This window comes from Carassius gibelio, chromosome A4, assembly GCF_023724105.1.
Source record: "Carassius gibelio isolate Cgi1373 ecotype wild population from Czech Republic chromosome A4, carGib1.2-hapl.c, whole genome shotgun sequence".
Lineage (NCBI taxonomy): Eukaryota > Metazoa > Chordata > Actinopteri > Cypriniformes > Cyprinidae > Carassius > Carassius gibelio.
Genome location: NC_068374.1, coordinates 25,009,609 through 25,025,408, shown reverse-complemented (window position 1 = coordinate 25,025,408; position 15,800 = coordinate 25,009,609). Strand labels below are relative to the sequence as shown.

Here is a 15,800-nt window from a genome sequence, read left to right as displayed (position 1 = left end):
GATTGACAGCGAAGGCTATTTAAACAGAAGACGCTTCTCATTGGCCGGCGGAGCGCGGGGCCCGCCCATCAGTGAAAGACGATACAAATACTAGAGCCTGAGCTTCCTGCAGTCTCATGTTGCCAGGTCCACCTACTCTAAGCCAGCAACCCTGGTTTAAGTGCGGTGTGGTGTAAATTTTGGTGTAAATATCGTAAACCCAGGGGCCAGGGACCCACTAGGGGCCCTCGAGATTATCTAAAATGAGTGAATGAGTTTAAACGAGAAAAAGGGAGTAAACTATTTAATCCTTTATTTGAACGCAATTCTTTAACTATTTTTCTGTTAAAGAAGAAAGCAATCTTTGAAAAAGGTGACTTAATTTTAAAAGCGTGTTTTGTAGACCAGCAAAAATCACGGAAATGATTGAGAAGTTAAAATGCTGTCGACATATCTTTGAAGAAAAATGCTTACTTTTTGTCAAGCTGTAAAATATTTCAGAAGTCAGAGAGAGCTTTATTGAGAAGTGTGTTTGCACACAAGGAATTAGTTTTAGGGTCACAAGCTTCCAGCACACAGAGCAATAACAGATATAATAAAAAGTAAGGTGCAAATAAAATACACATGTATATATAAACTACATTTATATAGAAAAATAAATTGGAAAATAAAATAAATTTTGTACGGTTTGCTATAAATAAAATAGGCAAAGAATATATTAAGACAGAGGGATGTAGCAAAAAATATAAGGTTATTGCATATATATATATATATAATTTTTTCTTGAGTAAATGAATACAGTACAGAAAGCATTGACCCTTAAATTAAAATATAGTTGGAAAAAGTTGTGCAAATTAAATGAGGGCCTTGGAGTGAAAAAGTATTAAATGTTGTTGATGTGGCAACACAGCTGCAGATTAAATTGTGGTTTGCCAATTGTCTAAATCAGTAATGCTAAATGTGTCATGAAGGTGTTAAAAAGATAATAGCACAGTTTTATAATGTGCATGTGAGCATGTCATAAAGCTGTAATGCACAATCACGGTGTGACCGAGGCTGATGGGAACATCTGTATGATTTATCTCTCTGCCAAGTCTGAGGTCATAGTTGGCAAGCAGCTTATCTGTGGCATTACCAGTAATAAGTAGCTGAAATGTTCCAGAAGCCCCTTTTAGACTTTCTTTTCAAGAGCATCTCCGTCTATGTGTGTGTACACTTTTTAGCATCACAGCCGAATCATGTTGGTTTGAGCTCCGTGGAAAAGGGTAAATATAAGAAAAATATGTATGAGGTTCACTGCTTTGTCCAGCTCCTCATCAAGTAACAAAAAAAAGTGATGTGTATAAATCAGTGTGTTTTATAGATGAGTGAATTGATAACCGATCTGAGGGCATAGAATGTATTAAAGCAGTACCGTGAAGTCAATTTTGTTAAAAGTTATAATCTGTTTATTGAAATAAACCCTTGGCATGTCATTTTTTTTCCTTGCTGTGGAATGTTTGTCTACTGAGGGAAAAAAAAAAGTTGTTACAGTCCTAATGGTTTTGCTGCCATCTAGTGGATGAATCAATTCAGCTGCCAGAGTTAAGTAATTTAGGGTTCTACTCATGGTCTCAAGAGAGAGGTCCATAACCCTGGCTGGTCGTTGTCTTGGAGGCCGGGGGGGGGGACCCCAGTCATGGTCCCCCCTTCTTCAGGTGCTGTCATCACTCTCCTCTTCACTGTTGTCTCACCACTGTGTGCTCCATCCAGGCAGCTGTCCCAGTCTCCATCTCCTCAGCAATGCCAATGCTCCATCCTGGGTCAGGGCAGCCAGTCCAATTTGTTTTAACCGCCTCTCTATTCTGTTCCTCCTCAGTCTGGTCCTGTCAGTCACTCCAGTCCTCCTTCTCTGCCCACTGCAATTGATTCATTGTGGAGATCTGGCTGGATTTGAACCAGGGATCCCTGGCACTGTCTGCCAGTGCTCAGACCACTGAGCCACAGATCTCCAACTATGCATGTGCTGGAACCTATACTTCACTACTTGCCTGTGGTTTTTGCAACTAAGTCGGGTTTAGTCAGACTCGGCCTGAGCTTAAGGCCGGAAGGATCTAGGAGGTGGCAGGTCTGAAGGTTTGGTGTGGTGGTAGTGTTTGCATGTGTAGCACACTTGAAGGAATGAACAAGCGTGTGTTTTGGTTGGGTTCTTTTATTCAGCCAGCGTCATTCGCAACAGCTCCGTACCACACAGTACAACATGACTCAATACTGATAGTCTCGTTCAAAACCTCGCGTGAACTAACTTTTCTTTTCTAGGTTTTTCTCCGGGGTGTTTTCACTCTGGCTTACTGCCACCAACTGGACACCCATCACATAGCTGTATACTACAAATTGACATGCATGTACTAAATAATTAAATAACCATTATTAATAAAATAACTGAAATTACAAAAACTATTACATGGGGGGGGGTCTATCTTTTAACTTACAATTATCTTATAGCAATTATACTATTCTATCAATGTATATTCTAGATTTCCCCACATTCTCCCCTACAAAACAGAATGTAGTCCCGACATTCTCAGAATAAATTACTGGTCATCTACCTGTAGATCATTTCTTTGGTAGGAGTCAGTGATACAACAGTTTTAGTACTCGTGCTATACTGTCACACGACACACAACATGTATCTCCTTTTCCATGCAGTGTGTTTGTAGCAGACATCATTGTGCACCATGATCTTCTACCACCATCGCTGTTTATCAACAGGAATCTGTACTTTCACTGAAGGAATATAACCTTGCACCATTGAAACAATTTACTAAATGTTTTCTTCCGGAATGTGATGGTAACTATTTTCTCTCTCAAACAAAAATATGAACTCAATCTTATTCTGATCTTAATTTAACATTTTAACTAGAACTAATTACTGTGATTTAATTCAGCAGTTTACCCATCTACAATACTAGGCTGACCTAGAGTATGGTAAGTAAACAATTTTTTTTGTTTTCTGTTTCTCAAAGGATATACTCTTTTGCAGGCAGGTTGTGAAGGAGTCTCCCCGTCACTCTCTTCAGGATCATCAGTTTCTCCAGCCTCCTCTCTGGATGAGGACACATCGTCTTCTCGCCTTCCTGCTCCTTGTTCATGTTCAACCTCTGATTCTGCATCGTTCAGCATCACTGTGTCTTCTGAATGAGGTTCTGGAGGTTCTCCGACGCTCTGATTCTCCTTTTTGACTGGCACTCCAACCAGACATTTCCAATCATCCTCACCATCTGAACTATCACAGAATGTTTGATTTTGCTGTGTCAATGTTTTTTCAGTCTTGGCTTTTTTTCTTGTTTTCTTTTTCAGGTCTTCCAGTCAAACATTCTCTCTCTGCAGGTAAGTAGTCACACGGTAACAAGAGGTTCCTGTGTAGTGTTCTTGTTTTCCCTTTGCCTTGTTCAGGTCGAACTTCATATACTGGACTATCCTGGTACTTCCTCTTGGTGACGACATAAACTTGTTCCTCCCAAAATGATCGAAGCTTCCCAGGTCCACCTTTTTCCTTGAAGTTCCGAACAAGTACTCTGTTCCCAGGGATCAGTTCAGCTCCGTGTATTTTCTTATCGTACAAAGCTTTACCTCTTTCTTTCTCTTTGTGTGACACTCTTGAGGCTAACTTGTAAGCTTCTGTCATTCTCTTTCTCCAGTCCTCAGCATAGTCATGGTACGATGTGCTTTGGTTCTTTGCTGGTACACCGAACATAATATCAATGGGCAGTCTGGGAGTACGGCCGAACAGGAGATAATAGGGAGCAAACCCTGTAGCCTCACTTTTCGTACAGTTGTATGCATTCACAACTTTTGCAAGTGACGTCTTCCAGTCAGCTTTGGCAGTTTCTGGTAAGGTCCTCAGCATTGCTAGCAAAGTTCGATTGAACCGCTCAACTTGACCGTTGCCCTGTGGGTGATACGGTGTCGTGTGGGAGCCTTGCACGCCACTGTACTCTTGCAGCTTTGAGAACAGCTTGTTATCAAACTCCCTACCTTGGTCATGATGCAGTTTTGTCGGGAACCCAAACTTCAAAACAAAGTCCCCGAACACCTTCTCAGCCGCTGTCTTGGCACTCTTGTTTCTGCATGCATACGCCTGTGCGAATCGCGTGAAGTGGTCCATCACAACTAAAATGTATTCATAACCTCCCTTACTCTTCTCTAGGTGCAGAAAATCAATAGAGACCAGCTCAAATGGATAAGTGGTGGTGATGTTTACCAGAGGAGCTCGGGTCAGTTTGTTTGGACGCTTGCTTCTCAAGCAACTACAAACACGTGTGACAAAATGTTCCACTTCCTTTTGCATGTGGTGCCAATAAAACCGATCTCTAATTAAGTTCAGCACCCTTTCTGCTCCCAGGTGGCCCATGTCTTGATGTAACTCCTTATAAACGAGCTCATGGTATGTCTTAGGCAATACCAACTGATCACGAGTTGCTGTTTTCCGAAACAAGAGACCATGTTCATCCAGGTATAATTTTGCTCTTTCCCTCATCAGTCCCCGAAGCTCTCTACCCTGACTTCTGTTCACAGGCCGGGGTTTCATTTTTAGATACGTAACAGCTTCTCTGATTTCAGGGTCTTCCTCTTGGGCTTTTCTCAGTACCTCCTTGGGGATCTCTGCAACTGAAGTGAATAACTCCTCCTCCTGCTCTCCCGACAACGCAGTTTCAATTGTAAGTGGACACAACCACGGCCCTCTCTCCTGACTCTGTACTATTGCCGACTGAGATAAGCTGACCATGACTTCTGGGTGCACTTCTTCTGAACAGGTTTTCATGTACTGTTCCATATCCAGCGGCATACGCGACAAGCCATCCGCGTCCCCATTTGACTTTCCTGGGCGGTATTTGATGGTAAATCGAAAGTCAGCAAGTTCCGCTACCCATCTGTACGTTGTGGCATTTAACTTGGCTGTTGACATCACATATGTGAGAGGGTTATTGTCCGTGTACACAATGAATGATGGTGCATGATAGACATAGTCCCTGAACCGCTCACATATAGCCCACTTCATGGCCAAGAACTCCAACTTTCCTGAGTGAAGATGGTAGTTTTTCTCAGGGGGGGTTAGGGTTCTTGATCCATATGCTATTACCACTAACTTGCCTCTTTGCCTTTGATAAAGCACCGCACCAAGGCCTTCCTGTGAAGCGTCGCAATGGAGTACAAAAGGGTCATCCAGATCTGGATATCCCAGCACTGGTGGGTTAGATAAATAATCGATTAACTCACACAGGGCCTTTTGATGTTCATCTGTCCACGTGACTGGATGTGATGACACAAGCTGTCCTTGGCCATGTTTCCCTTTTCCTTTCCGCTTCATCTGTACTTTCCCTGTTGGTGTCTTTTTTTCGGCGAGCAGCAGATAGAGAGGTGCGGCCTTGCGGGAAAAGTTTTCAATGTATGATCGGTAGTAGGAGAGAAATCCTAACAACTTTCTCACCTCACCTACTGTCTTAGGGGTCCTTTCTTTCAGTGCTTGGACAGGAGCAACGTCAGCCGGGTCCATCGTGTACCCATCTTTTGTCACCAGCCTCCCTAGGAATCGTACCTGATTTCGGAACACTTCACATTTTCGAGGCGTTAGTTTGACACCATGATTTTGATAACACTGCAGCACTTTTCTAATGTCCTGAAGATGATCATCAAATGTTTTAGAATGAACTAAATTATCATCCAAATATGGTTGACATACCTCATCACGCAATTCTCTCAGGCACTCCTCCATGCTCCTTTGGAATTCAGCAGGTGCATTTGACAATCCGAAAGGGACCCTCACCCATTCATATAGTCCCCACGGTGTAATGAAGGCAGTGAGAGGTCGGCTGGATTCTTCTACAAAACCCTGGTGATAGGCTTTGCCTTGATCAAGGACTGAAAACCAGGTGTTGCCTGCCAAGCTGTCGAGCATGTCCTGTATGCGGGGAATAGGGTGTCTATCTGGAATGGATTTCTTGTTTAACTCCCGATAGTCACAGCAGAGGCGGAGAGTTCCATCTTTTTTACGCACACAGACTACTGGTGAAGAATATGGTGACTTAGATTTAGTAATCCACCCCTTATTTAACAGATCCTCCAGGTATTCTTTCACCTCTCTGCGAAGTGGCTTCGGGACTGACATGTATGTGTGCTTTACGAATGTGGTATCATGGAGGCGGATTTTTAGCTGGAGAGATGGAATACAACCTACATCGCTGTCATCACGAGCAAAAGCACCACTCTCCTCCCTTAAAAGCTGCTTCACCTTCTGCTGCTGTTCAGGTTTTAGGTGATCAATGCATACAGGAGGGTCCCATAGGTTTTCTTTTTGAACCGTTAACATTGTATTTGCGTTTTCTGTAGATTGTCTGACTTGTTCACCATCTTTTTGGAACAGGCTTTGACTGGTGTGAGCAACAGTCGCACATGCAACCTCTTTCTGAGCGGTCACTGGTCTCACCTCGGCAGGGTAGATGTCTTTTACTCGCTGTATATGGCCCAGAACTGCCCGTGGAGGCAAGTCAATGTCATGAGTAGTATCATTGATCACAGAAATACAGATGCGTGAACAGGTCCCTCTCTTAAGGCAAACAATGTTTTCCTCCACCCTCAATCCATCTGGCCACTTAGCGCACTCATCCGGTACAAAAAGAGCATCTTGATCAGATAGCAAAGGGCCCGTTTTGATGCAACATTTGACAGCTCTAGCCTGTTGGGCAGGGATTTTTGTTACTGACTTTCCTACCTTCACTACTCCATCACTGAACACTTCGTCTTGGCTTCTCACTAAGTTCAGCAAAACCTCTGCTTTCTTGCAGTCACAGGATAGTGCAGTACTCATTGCTTTGGTCTTTACATTGGTAGGTCGCTCTACACCACTGTTCAACAGGTACTCAATGACATTGTAACCAATGATGGGCTCCTCTGCCACTTCATCGTCACCACATACCAATACCGGTACCTCCAGTTCCAACGGTGTGTTTTTGTCTGTTCCCAGCTTGAATGTCACTTCGACCCAGCTTTCAAACGGGATCACTGTTTGATTCACTGCTCGACCGGTGAGGGTTCCAGGGCCTAGGATCTCTTCAAGGCCACGCAGTGTTGTGTGTGGGAGATGTTCTTTTCGCCACTTTTCATTCATGAGACAGACTTGTGAGCCAGTATCCCATAGCGCTTTTGTTGCTACACCATCAAAGAAACAGTTCACCATACATTTTTCTCCGATCAAATTCAATAACTTTGCATTATGTTTGGTCGACAGCTGATTAGTAGTTATGGGTCTGATATGCTGCAGAGGACACTCCTTTCGCTTCACTGCTTCCTGAGTTTCCAGCTGCTTAATGCCATCACACAAGGTGTCATATTGATGTTCTGGCCACAGTGAGGGTGTGGTGTGAGTTGTTACTGCCATACTGCTAGCTGAGTGTCCTCTTTCGGTTCTTCCTGTAGGTGGTCCCCTGCACCCTCTGGAAAGATGTCCACTTTGCCCACATTTAAAGCAATGATCACACTGGTCACCTCTGCCATTATCTTGACATCCACGGCATCCTCGCTTCCTTTCTCTGGGCTGCGTGGAACGGTAAGTACTCATCGCTTTCCTCATTTCTCCGATCTCCTCTTTCAGCTGTTTAACGACCTCATAAAGCTCAGAGTCTTTCTTGTCCATGACTTGTGGAGTTTTCAAAGCTTTTAATTGTGTGCATGTGGACTGTTCTTTACCTCCCACAGCATGACCCGTTCTCTCTTGACTTTGACGTAGTTCTACTGGAACCTCACTGACTTTAGTTTCTTTGATGTTGGCATTTTTCTTGAACTTTTGCTGTCGTTCACACTCAAGACTTGCAGCTTCGTTCATAGCTGTGAGGAGAACCTCATCTGTGATTGTGGGATCATCAAGGCAAGTTTTTAGCTGATACTTAATGTGATCGTTCGATAACCCTGTTCCTAGTGCGCGCAGAAATCTTCTCTGTATGAGATCAGGGCTGTATGGTTCTTCTCCATCTGGTTCTCGAGCAGCAGCTAAAAGTCTTTCCTTCAACTCAATGGCACGGAATAGGAAGTTTTGTGGTGACTCACGGCTCTCTTGAGTGATGTTTATCAGCCGATGATACAGGTCTGTGGAGCTTTCTTCCTTAAAATGGCCTTTAAGAATCGTGCGCAGCTGAGAAAGGGTTAAATCAGTCTTGATCTCCAGCATATCACGCAGGCTCATACCTGGACTCACCGCTCTTATCACAGCATCAATAATTTCAGACTCTCTGTGTCCCTTGTTCACTCCAGCATCAATTTGGTGCATCAAGTTGTTGTATGAAAGCTTATCTTTCTGACCACGTTCTCCAATTTGGCCATTAATCTTAAAATCACGCCGGATAGTGACTTCAGGAACTGCATGATGATGATCAGAAAACACAGGGGGACTTGACACATCAGGAACTTTCAAACTCAGACGTTGGATTTCGTTTTTTAACACATTTGTTGACAACTCAAACTGATGCTGCAATTCTGTGTACTGTCTCTTTAAATGCGCGAGCTCCGCCGAATTTCTGTCTGCGTCACTACTGCAATCTTGTACCGCGCGGTCGCTGCTTTGCGTCATCTTGCTAGAAAACTCTAACAAATCTAACACATGTTGACGGGCTACATCGTCATCTTCCGTCTCTATAACATTCTCTACTGATTCATTTATTAATCTGATCAGCGAGTGCCTTTTGGTTTGTCCCTCCTCCACTGACAGTTTCACATACACACACACCTCGTGCAGCTGATTGAGCTGCAGCCGGAGCAACGCAGCGCTCAGCTGATCTTGCAGTTGCTCAGTGTCCATGCTCAGCGTCTTCGTAGACAACTACCTCAAAACGGCACCGCTGATCCCATCCTCGTCGCCAGTATTTTGTAGCACACTTGAAGGAATGAACAAGCGTGTGTTTTGGTTGGGTTCTTTTATTCAGCCAGCGTCATTCGCAACAGCTCCGTACCACACAGTACAACATGACTCAATACTGATAGTCTCGTTCAAAACCTCGCGTGAACTAACTTTTCTTTTCTAGGTTTTTCTCCGGGGTGTTTTCACTCTGGCTTACTGCCACCAACTGGACACCCATCACATAGCTGTATACTACAAATTGACATGCATGTACTAAATAATTAAATAACCATTATTAATAAAATAACTGAAATTACAAAAACTATTACATGGGGGGGGGTCTATCTTTTAACTTACAATTATCTTATAGCAATTATACTATTCTATCAATGTATATTCTAGATTTCCCCACACATGCTCATGCTCACAACAGGTTTGTGCTCCAACAACCGGTTCGACACTCCCCTATATCATCACACATGCACGTGCATATACAGTATCAGTCACTTATCTTTTCAGTCATCAAGTAACCAAAACCAATGACAAACATCACTTATTGTATAATTGCTACGTGCAACATAAGGCATTCATCACTATCATAAAACTCGTTTGTAAAATTCATCACAGTAATTGACAGCACAGAAATTGATTTTAATCAAAACATGCTTTGCTGCCTCCAGTTGCACATAAATACAAATATAATAAAACATATTGTGTGTCTGCCCAGATGGCTCACTAGTGTCCTGACTAAATCATTCTAGCATCATGAAGAAGACGTCTTCTGGACACTCTTTTTCCTCAGCAGCTCATTCTGAATTTGTTCTGGAAACTGATGGAGGTGATCCCGCACACAGGGCAAACAAAAGCGCTTGGTGTAGAACAGACTGCAGTCCTGTCAGAAAACAAAAACACAATCACTATGTTGACATTGATTCCAAAACATATATATATCATAATGATCCTGATGCTGCCATCGATATTCTACACTGCATGCAAGCATACAAATATTGTTTGATATATATCTTTAGAATTCTGAACATAATGGAAGAGATGGAGGATCATTTTATTTATACATTACTACTTTCATTGAATCATTCAAAAAGGAGGAAAACTAATAGGCTATTGGAGAGCCATGCTTTTTTTTTTTTTTTTAAATCAAGTCTACACGTACCGTTCCCACACACACCGTCTTACTGCACAGACAGCACTTGGATCCTAAGACCAGAAACTTCTCTCTCTCTGGGCTAAAGGGATCCTTCATGCCGTAACATTCCTCCAAGAGCCTGAAGAACAAACGACAAAGCACATCTCAATCCAGTGGCATCCTTCACGCTGCCATTCATGAAATTATTCAGCTACGTGTAATTGATCAGACATTAAACCAAGATATAGTCTTTTAAACGGACTAATACAAACATTTAAATGAGCTTTTATCTCAGACGTCAGCAGCATACAGGCCCTTTCCATATCTGAAATGTTAATCGCTGATTTCAGGAAGAACATTTTACAGTTCAGGCCATGGAAACACCAATGGTTCTAATAACGTTAGTGAAAATACAGTGTCCAAATATGGGTAAAATAATCTTCCACTGTCATTGTGTAACAGACATATTTATGTAAAAAGGAAACCACAATTATTCTGAATTGTATTTTAAATGTCTAAAAGAAAAAAAATTACCATGTGACAATTTTTTTTATTTTTTTTTATTGATAGATTGATTTAAAATGTATTAGTGATAAATGGGTAAAACCTAGTGCTTTGAAGGACAGTGGCAAAGGTTGGCAAATATTTCAAATAATAATGCTCTGTGATCCTTAAATACAGTCTTTTAATGAATTAATCTAAAGATTCTTATTCTAAACAAGCCTAAAAAGATTAGTTGATAAATGAGCTATTGTTACACTAAGTAACATTTTAGTGTATATCTTCTGTAAATCATGGTAAAAATGTATAACAGGCATTCTTTTCTGCTCAGGAAGAAAAAACAATAAAATAAAATGAACAGAACATTCTAACATACAAAAAAAATAAAATAAATATAAATAACGCTGTATTAAACTTTTGTTTTTGATGCTTGAAAACCCGTTTTCATCTTCCTTTTAAAGAAAACCTGACACTATACGCTAATCAGGCATGCAAGTCAAATAATAAATTAACTAAACGGGCACAACTTATAACTCAAACTACGATTCACTCACAGCAGGATCCTTAATTGTTAAAGAGAATATAGCTCTGTATGTTTTATATACTACACACACACACAGTTATAGCCAAAAATATTGGCACCCTTGGTTAATATGATAACAGAAGGCTTTGAAAATTAATCTGTATTTTTAATCCTTTTAAGCTTTTATTTAAAAGATTTAAAAATTAAATCTAACCTTTCATTAGATGATAAGAATTTAAAATGGGGGGGGGGTCTCATTGTGAAATAAATGTTTTTCTCAAATGCACGTTGGACAATTATTTGCATCCCTAGAAATTTTTATAATTAAAATATCGCTGAAGTATATTCTAATTCATATTCACAATTCTGAGCACTCCAGGGTGATTATGAACATGAAATTAACCAGCCATGGCTTCCTGTTCCATAGAAAATATAAATAGGAGGGAAAACAAAGCCCACATTCCCTTAATCATCCATCACAATGAGAAAAAACAAAGAATATATTTTTGATGTGCAGCAAAAGATAATTGAACTTCACAAATTACTGAAGTGGCTTTAAGTAAAAAATTATCTTCCCATCATCAGGGCAATAATTAAGAATTTCCAAACAACAAAGTGTTACAAATCTGCATGAGGACGACGAGTTTATATCGTCCTAATGCACAGTTGAGTTTGAGTGGCTAAAGACTCTTCAAGGACCACAGCTGGAGAGTTGCAGAAAATAGTTGAGTCGAAGGGTCAGAAAACCTTGGGTTTGGTGCACACCAGTACCCCATGTGTACAATGAAAGACACTGCTGTAAGTTTGATGTTGTAGGACTATATTTCTGCTGGAGGTCCTGGACATCTTGCTTAGATACAATGCATCATGGATTCTATCAAATACCAACAAACAGAAAAATCTGTAAGTGACTGACTCTGTTGAAAATCTTATAATGGGCCATGTTTAGATCTTCCGACCGTGTAATAATCCAAACACAAACCACAAAAACAACACTGAGTGAAAAACCAAGCTTCTGCTATAACCATTCCAGTCCTCTGACCTGAACCCTACGTAAAAAGAGAAGCACCAACATGGAGCTGGGAATCTAATGGGCCTGGAGTGATTCTGGATGAAGGAATGGCTTCTGATCTCTTGTCAGGTGTTCTATAACCTCATCAGGCATTATAGGAGAAAATTTAAACCTGTTAAACTGGCAAATGGAGGTTTCAAAAAGTATTAAATAAAAGGGGGCTGTTAATCGTGACCAATGTGCATTAGAGAAAAACATTCATTTCATAATATTTATCCCATTTTAAATTCTTATTATCCAATGAAAGGTTAGATCTTTGTGAATTTTTAATATAAGAGATCAAAAAGATTAATATAACAACAAATATTTCACAATATCACAGATTTAGCTGTATTTTGGATCAAATAAATGCTGGCTTGGTGAGGAGAACAGAATTCTTTAAAAACACATTACCAGTCAACTGGTACTAAGATTTTGTGTGTGTGTGTGTATATATATATATATATATATATATATATATATATATATATATATATATATATACAGGGCTCGCATTTGCGACCATAAATATTAAAATGCGAGTGAAGTTTTAGCTGAGGTCGCCACTGGCGACTAGGCATATGTATTTACATGTTATCTCTTTAAAAAATTGCATGTAATGCCTTTTTTACTGATTGTTTTGCATTCACATCTTTTGTTATATTCGCGCATTGAGAGAATGCGCATTGACGTTTTAGTGGGAAAAAGAGTTTTAAACAGTCCTCATCTGCCGCGCAGCAGCGCTGACACACACCTGATAAACGCGCGCGAGAGAGAAATGATGGAGACTTGAAGAGAAAGTGCAGAAAATCAGCGTCTATTTCGTTCATAACTTGAACAAACTACAACAGGTAAAGCTGTCATCTGTGTGGATATTGGCAATATCGTTAACAGTTCTCGTTTATAATCATAAGGCTTCTTCTTAACAAGATCTTAGTCCATGCTGTGTTCTGTTAATGCATGAACTTCATTATCTGAAGTGCACTTGCCGTCCAGTAATCGTAAAAAGCTTTGTGCTATGTTACCTTTTAATTAACAAAGTATCAGCTTTAAAATTATTCCAAAGGGTTCTTGTCACGTGACCTGCGGTGCGCTTGCGGGATTCTGAAAAGTTGAGATGTTTTTAACTCGATGCGGTGCGGACGCGCCTGGAAAAAAACGAGCGCGTCACTTCCATTATGAGCACGCACGCATACCGCGTGCCTACATTTGAAATAACGAACTTGACCGCGCAAAAGACTTGACATGTGAACGGTCCCTAATGCGGCAGGCGCGATCGCGAGTAGTGCCTCAGTTCAAGCAGCACGTGAACCTATCATACCTTGCTCTTTACTACTAGAGTACATAATGAACATGAATTAACATCAAAAGGTAGGCTTTTTTTTATAAGAGATTCTACAGTACAACACTTTCAAACTGCAGAAAACGTGTAAAGCTTGTAAACATTGCAACGTAATATTAACCTCAGTAACCTTTCTGTGTCCATCATCAGTCAGCTAAATAACTATAAAGAGGAGCATTAACCTGTTGTCTACATGATTCAACTCCTCCTATAAAATTTTATTTTACTAATTAAGAAAAACAGACTGAAAGTGTGAAAGACATGCACTCTTAAAAATAAAGGAGCTTAAAAGGTTCTTCACGGAACAATTTTGGTTCCACAAAGAACCATTCAGTCAAAGGCTCTGTGAAGAACAATCTCTTTCTGACCTTTTCATAAGCTGTTATTGTCTTGAAATGTAAAAGGTTCTTTATGAAACCATTTAGACAGGAAAAAAGGTTCTATGGTATCAAGAAGCATCTTTATTTTTAAGAGAGTATGACAACATGTACAGGATGCATTGAGGAGGACCCCAAACTATACTCAGGGGCCAAGTGTTGCTCATGGTCCATGATATTGGTACAGATTTTGTGTAATAAACAACGCATGACTGTATATTTCAAGTTGGAAAAAACATTAAGCTCCCACTTTAAGTGAACCTTCATTCCCAGGTCATCTACAAGATGGATTAAAATGCTGATAAAGTCAAGAAAAGATGAGACATAAACATGTCAGTATGATTAAAAAGTTAAAATGTAAAATAAATAATTTAAATAAAACACATAAAACATGTTTATTCTGTGGCACCTAAAAAAATCATTTGGCGCCTAAGTTTTTTCCTTATAGGAGCATATATATATATATCAGCCTCTGATAGTGCTTGATGTGAACGTATATTGTTTTGCTGTGATGTTGACATTAGAAGTGGAAGGTAAAATAACTTCACCAGTATTTAGGGAAATAACGATTAACCGTGAGCGGTCAAAAATCAATTCAACTGGTTGAGATGCCAAACAGATCACCATACAATTGGAGTAGGAGTTTATATGAATGTACCTCAATGGTAACAGACTGTCTTTGAAAAAAGTTGACAAAATAACAAAAATATAATATACATATCCACATCAGTCTGGCCAAGGTATCCGTAGAGGGTTAAAAAAAAATTATTTTGAAGACAGTTTTGATTGCCATTGACTTAAATGAGAATAAAATAATAATAATTAGACTTTAATCAGTCACAGTTTTGCATCGACATTAAAAATGACACCTTTTCGGTCAGTGTCGTGGCAACCCTTTTGTTTCATCCTGCAGTTTAGTGGCCTGATACAATAACATGCCAAGAATGTAATAATCATATCGGTTTCATTAACTGCGTGGAAACGTATGGGGAAAAATGATCAACCACTCGCAAAGTTCTACTCCATCACCTGCCAGTAATCAAGATGATCGAGTTTGCTCAAGCCATTATTTACCGCATATCACTAAGGCTATATATTACAAACGTTTTTACTTGCCAATTAAGACCATATCCCGCGCACTATGGTGCAGTGTCACAAATGCTTGCGTACTTACACTATCGCTCTCGTGTTTGGCGGCTTCTGCCCGTAGAAGCTGTACGGACTGGACATTTCGCACAGCTCACAACTGAACACGCCGAGCGCGGAGCCTTCGTTCAAATCCATTCCCTCTAGTATGCGATTCTCGTGTTGCACGGCGTCTGTGTCCTGTTTGTTATGAGTCTGCACGCCATCGGAGAACGCGCCATGATGCTGTGACGTCACGACGCTGCGTCAAGCGTTTCCGTTTAATAGTTTACGCTTGCAGTACATCAGACTAGACAGGGGGTGGCCCCAGAAATAAAACAAGCACACGCCGCTCGTTTCCTGGTTTTATAAACATTTTTCAAAACGTTATATTTAATTTCAAACACCAGATCAGTCAGTGAATACGAAACCAAAAAAACAAAAGAACATGAAATGGTTCATTAAATTGCAGTAATTGAAATCTACAGAGCATTTTCTGATCAAGTGACTGTGGATCGTAGTAGATTTTGCTCTAGAAAATTTACATTTATTGAAGTGACATTCAGCCAAGTATGGTGACCCATACTCAGAATTTGTGCTCTGCATTTAACCCATCCGAAATGCACACACACAGAGCAGTGAACACACACACTGTGAGCACACACCCGGAGCAGTGGGCAGCCATTTATGCTGCGGCGCCCGGGGAGCAGTTGGGGGTTCGATGCCTTGCTCAAGGGCACCTAAGACGTGGTATTGAAGGTGGAGAGAGAACTGTACATGCACTCCCCCCACCCACAATTCCGTCCGGCCCGAGACTAGAACTCACAACCCTTCGATTGGGAGTCCAACCCTCTAACCATTAGGCCACGACTACCCTGAAAAAGTACAC

General features: G+C 40.7%; 1 protein-coding gene across 2 annotated transcripts; it reads right to left on the bottom strand.

The window, feature by feature from the left end:
- Positions 1-1,404: 1,404 nt before the first annotated feature.
- cdpf1 (cysteine rich DPF motif domain containing 1) lies at positions 1,405-15,219 on the bottom strand. Of its 2 annotated transcripts, XR_008157305.1 has the most exons (5): positions 14,961-15,219; positions 10,020-10,131; positions 9,585-9,740; positions 9,266-9,313; positions 1,405-2,121 (listed from the first exon to the last, which is right to left on the bottom strand). XR_008157305.1 is itself a non-coding variant. In XM_052577843.1 (3 exons), exons 1-3 carry the CDS (start codon positions 15,068-15,070, stop codon positions 9,612-9,614), a joined length of 351 nt encoding a protein of 116 aa, XP_052433803.1. In that variant the 5' UTR covers positions 15,071-15,219; the 3' UTR covers positions 9,402-9,611. The 2 variants fall into 2 exon arrangements, 1 of the variants encoding a protein (XP_052433803.1); XM_052577843.1 differs by lacking the exons at positions 1,405-2,121; positions 9,266-9,313 and having other exon boundaries at positions 9,402-9,740.
- Positions 15,220-15,800: the final 581 nt, after the last annotated feature.

Bases quoted from the DNA above. Each gene is read 5' to 3' on its own strand.
- cdpf1 (XM_052577843.1), bottom strand. From the start codon at position 15,070: ATGGATTTGAACGAAGGCTCCGCGCTCGGCGTGTTCAGTTGTGAGCTG. The intron at 10,132-14,960 runs GTAAGTACGCAA...TTTGTTCTTCAG, and splicing joins CCAAACACGAGAGCGATAGT to GCTCTTGGAGGAATGTTACG. The intron at 9,741-10,019 runs GTACGTGTAGAC...GTTTTCTGACAG, and splicing joins AGACGGTGTGTGTGGGAACG to GACTGCAGTCTGTTCTACAC.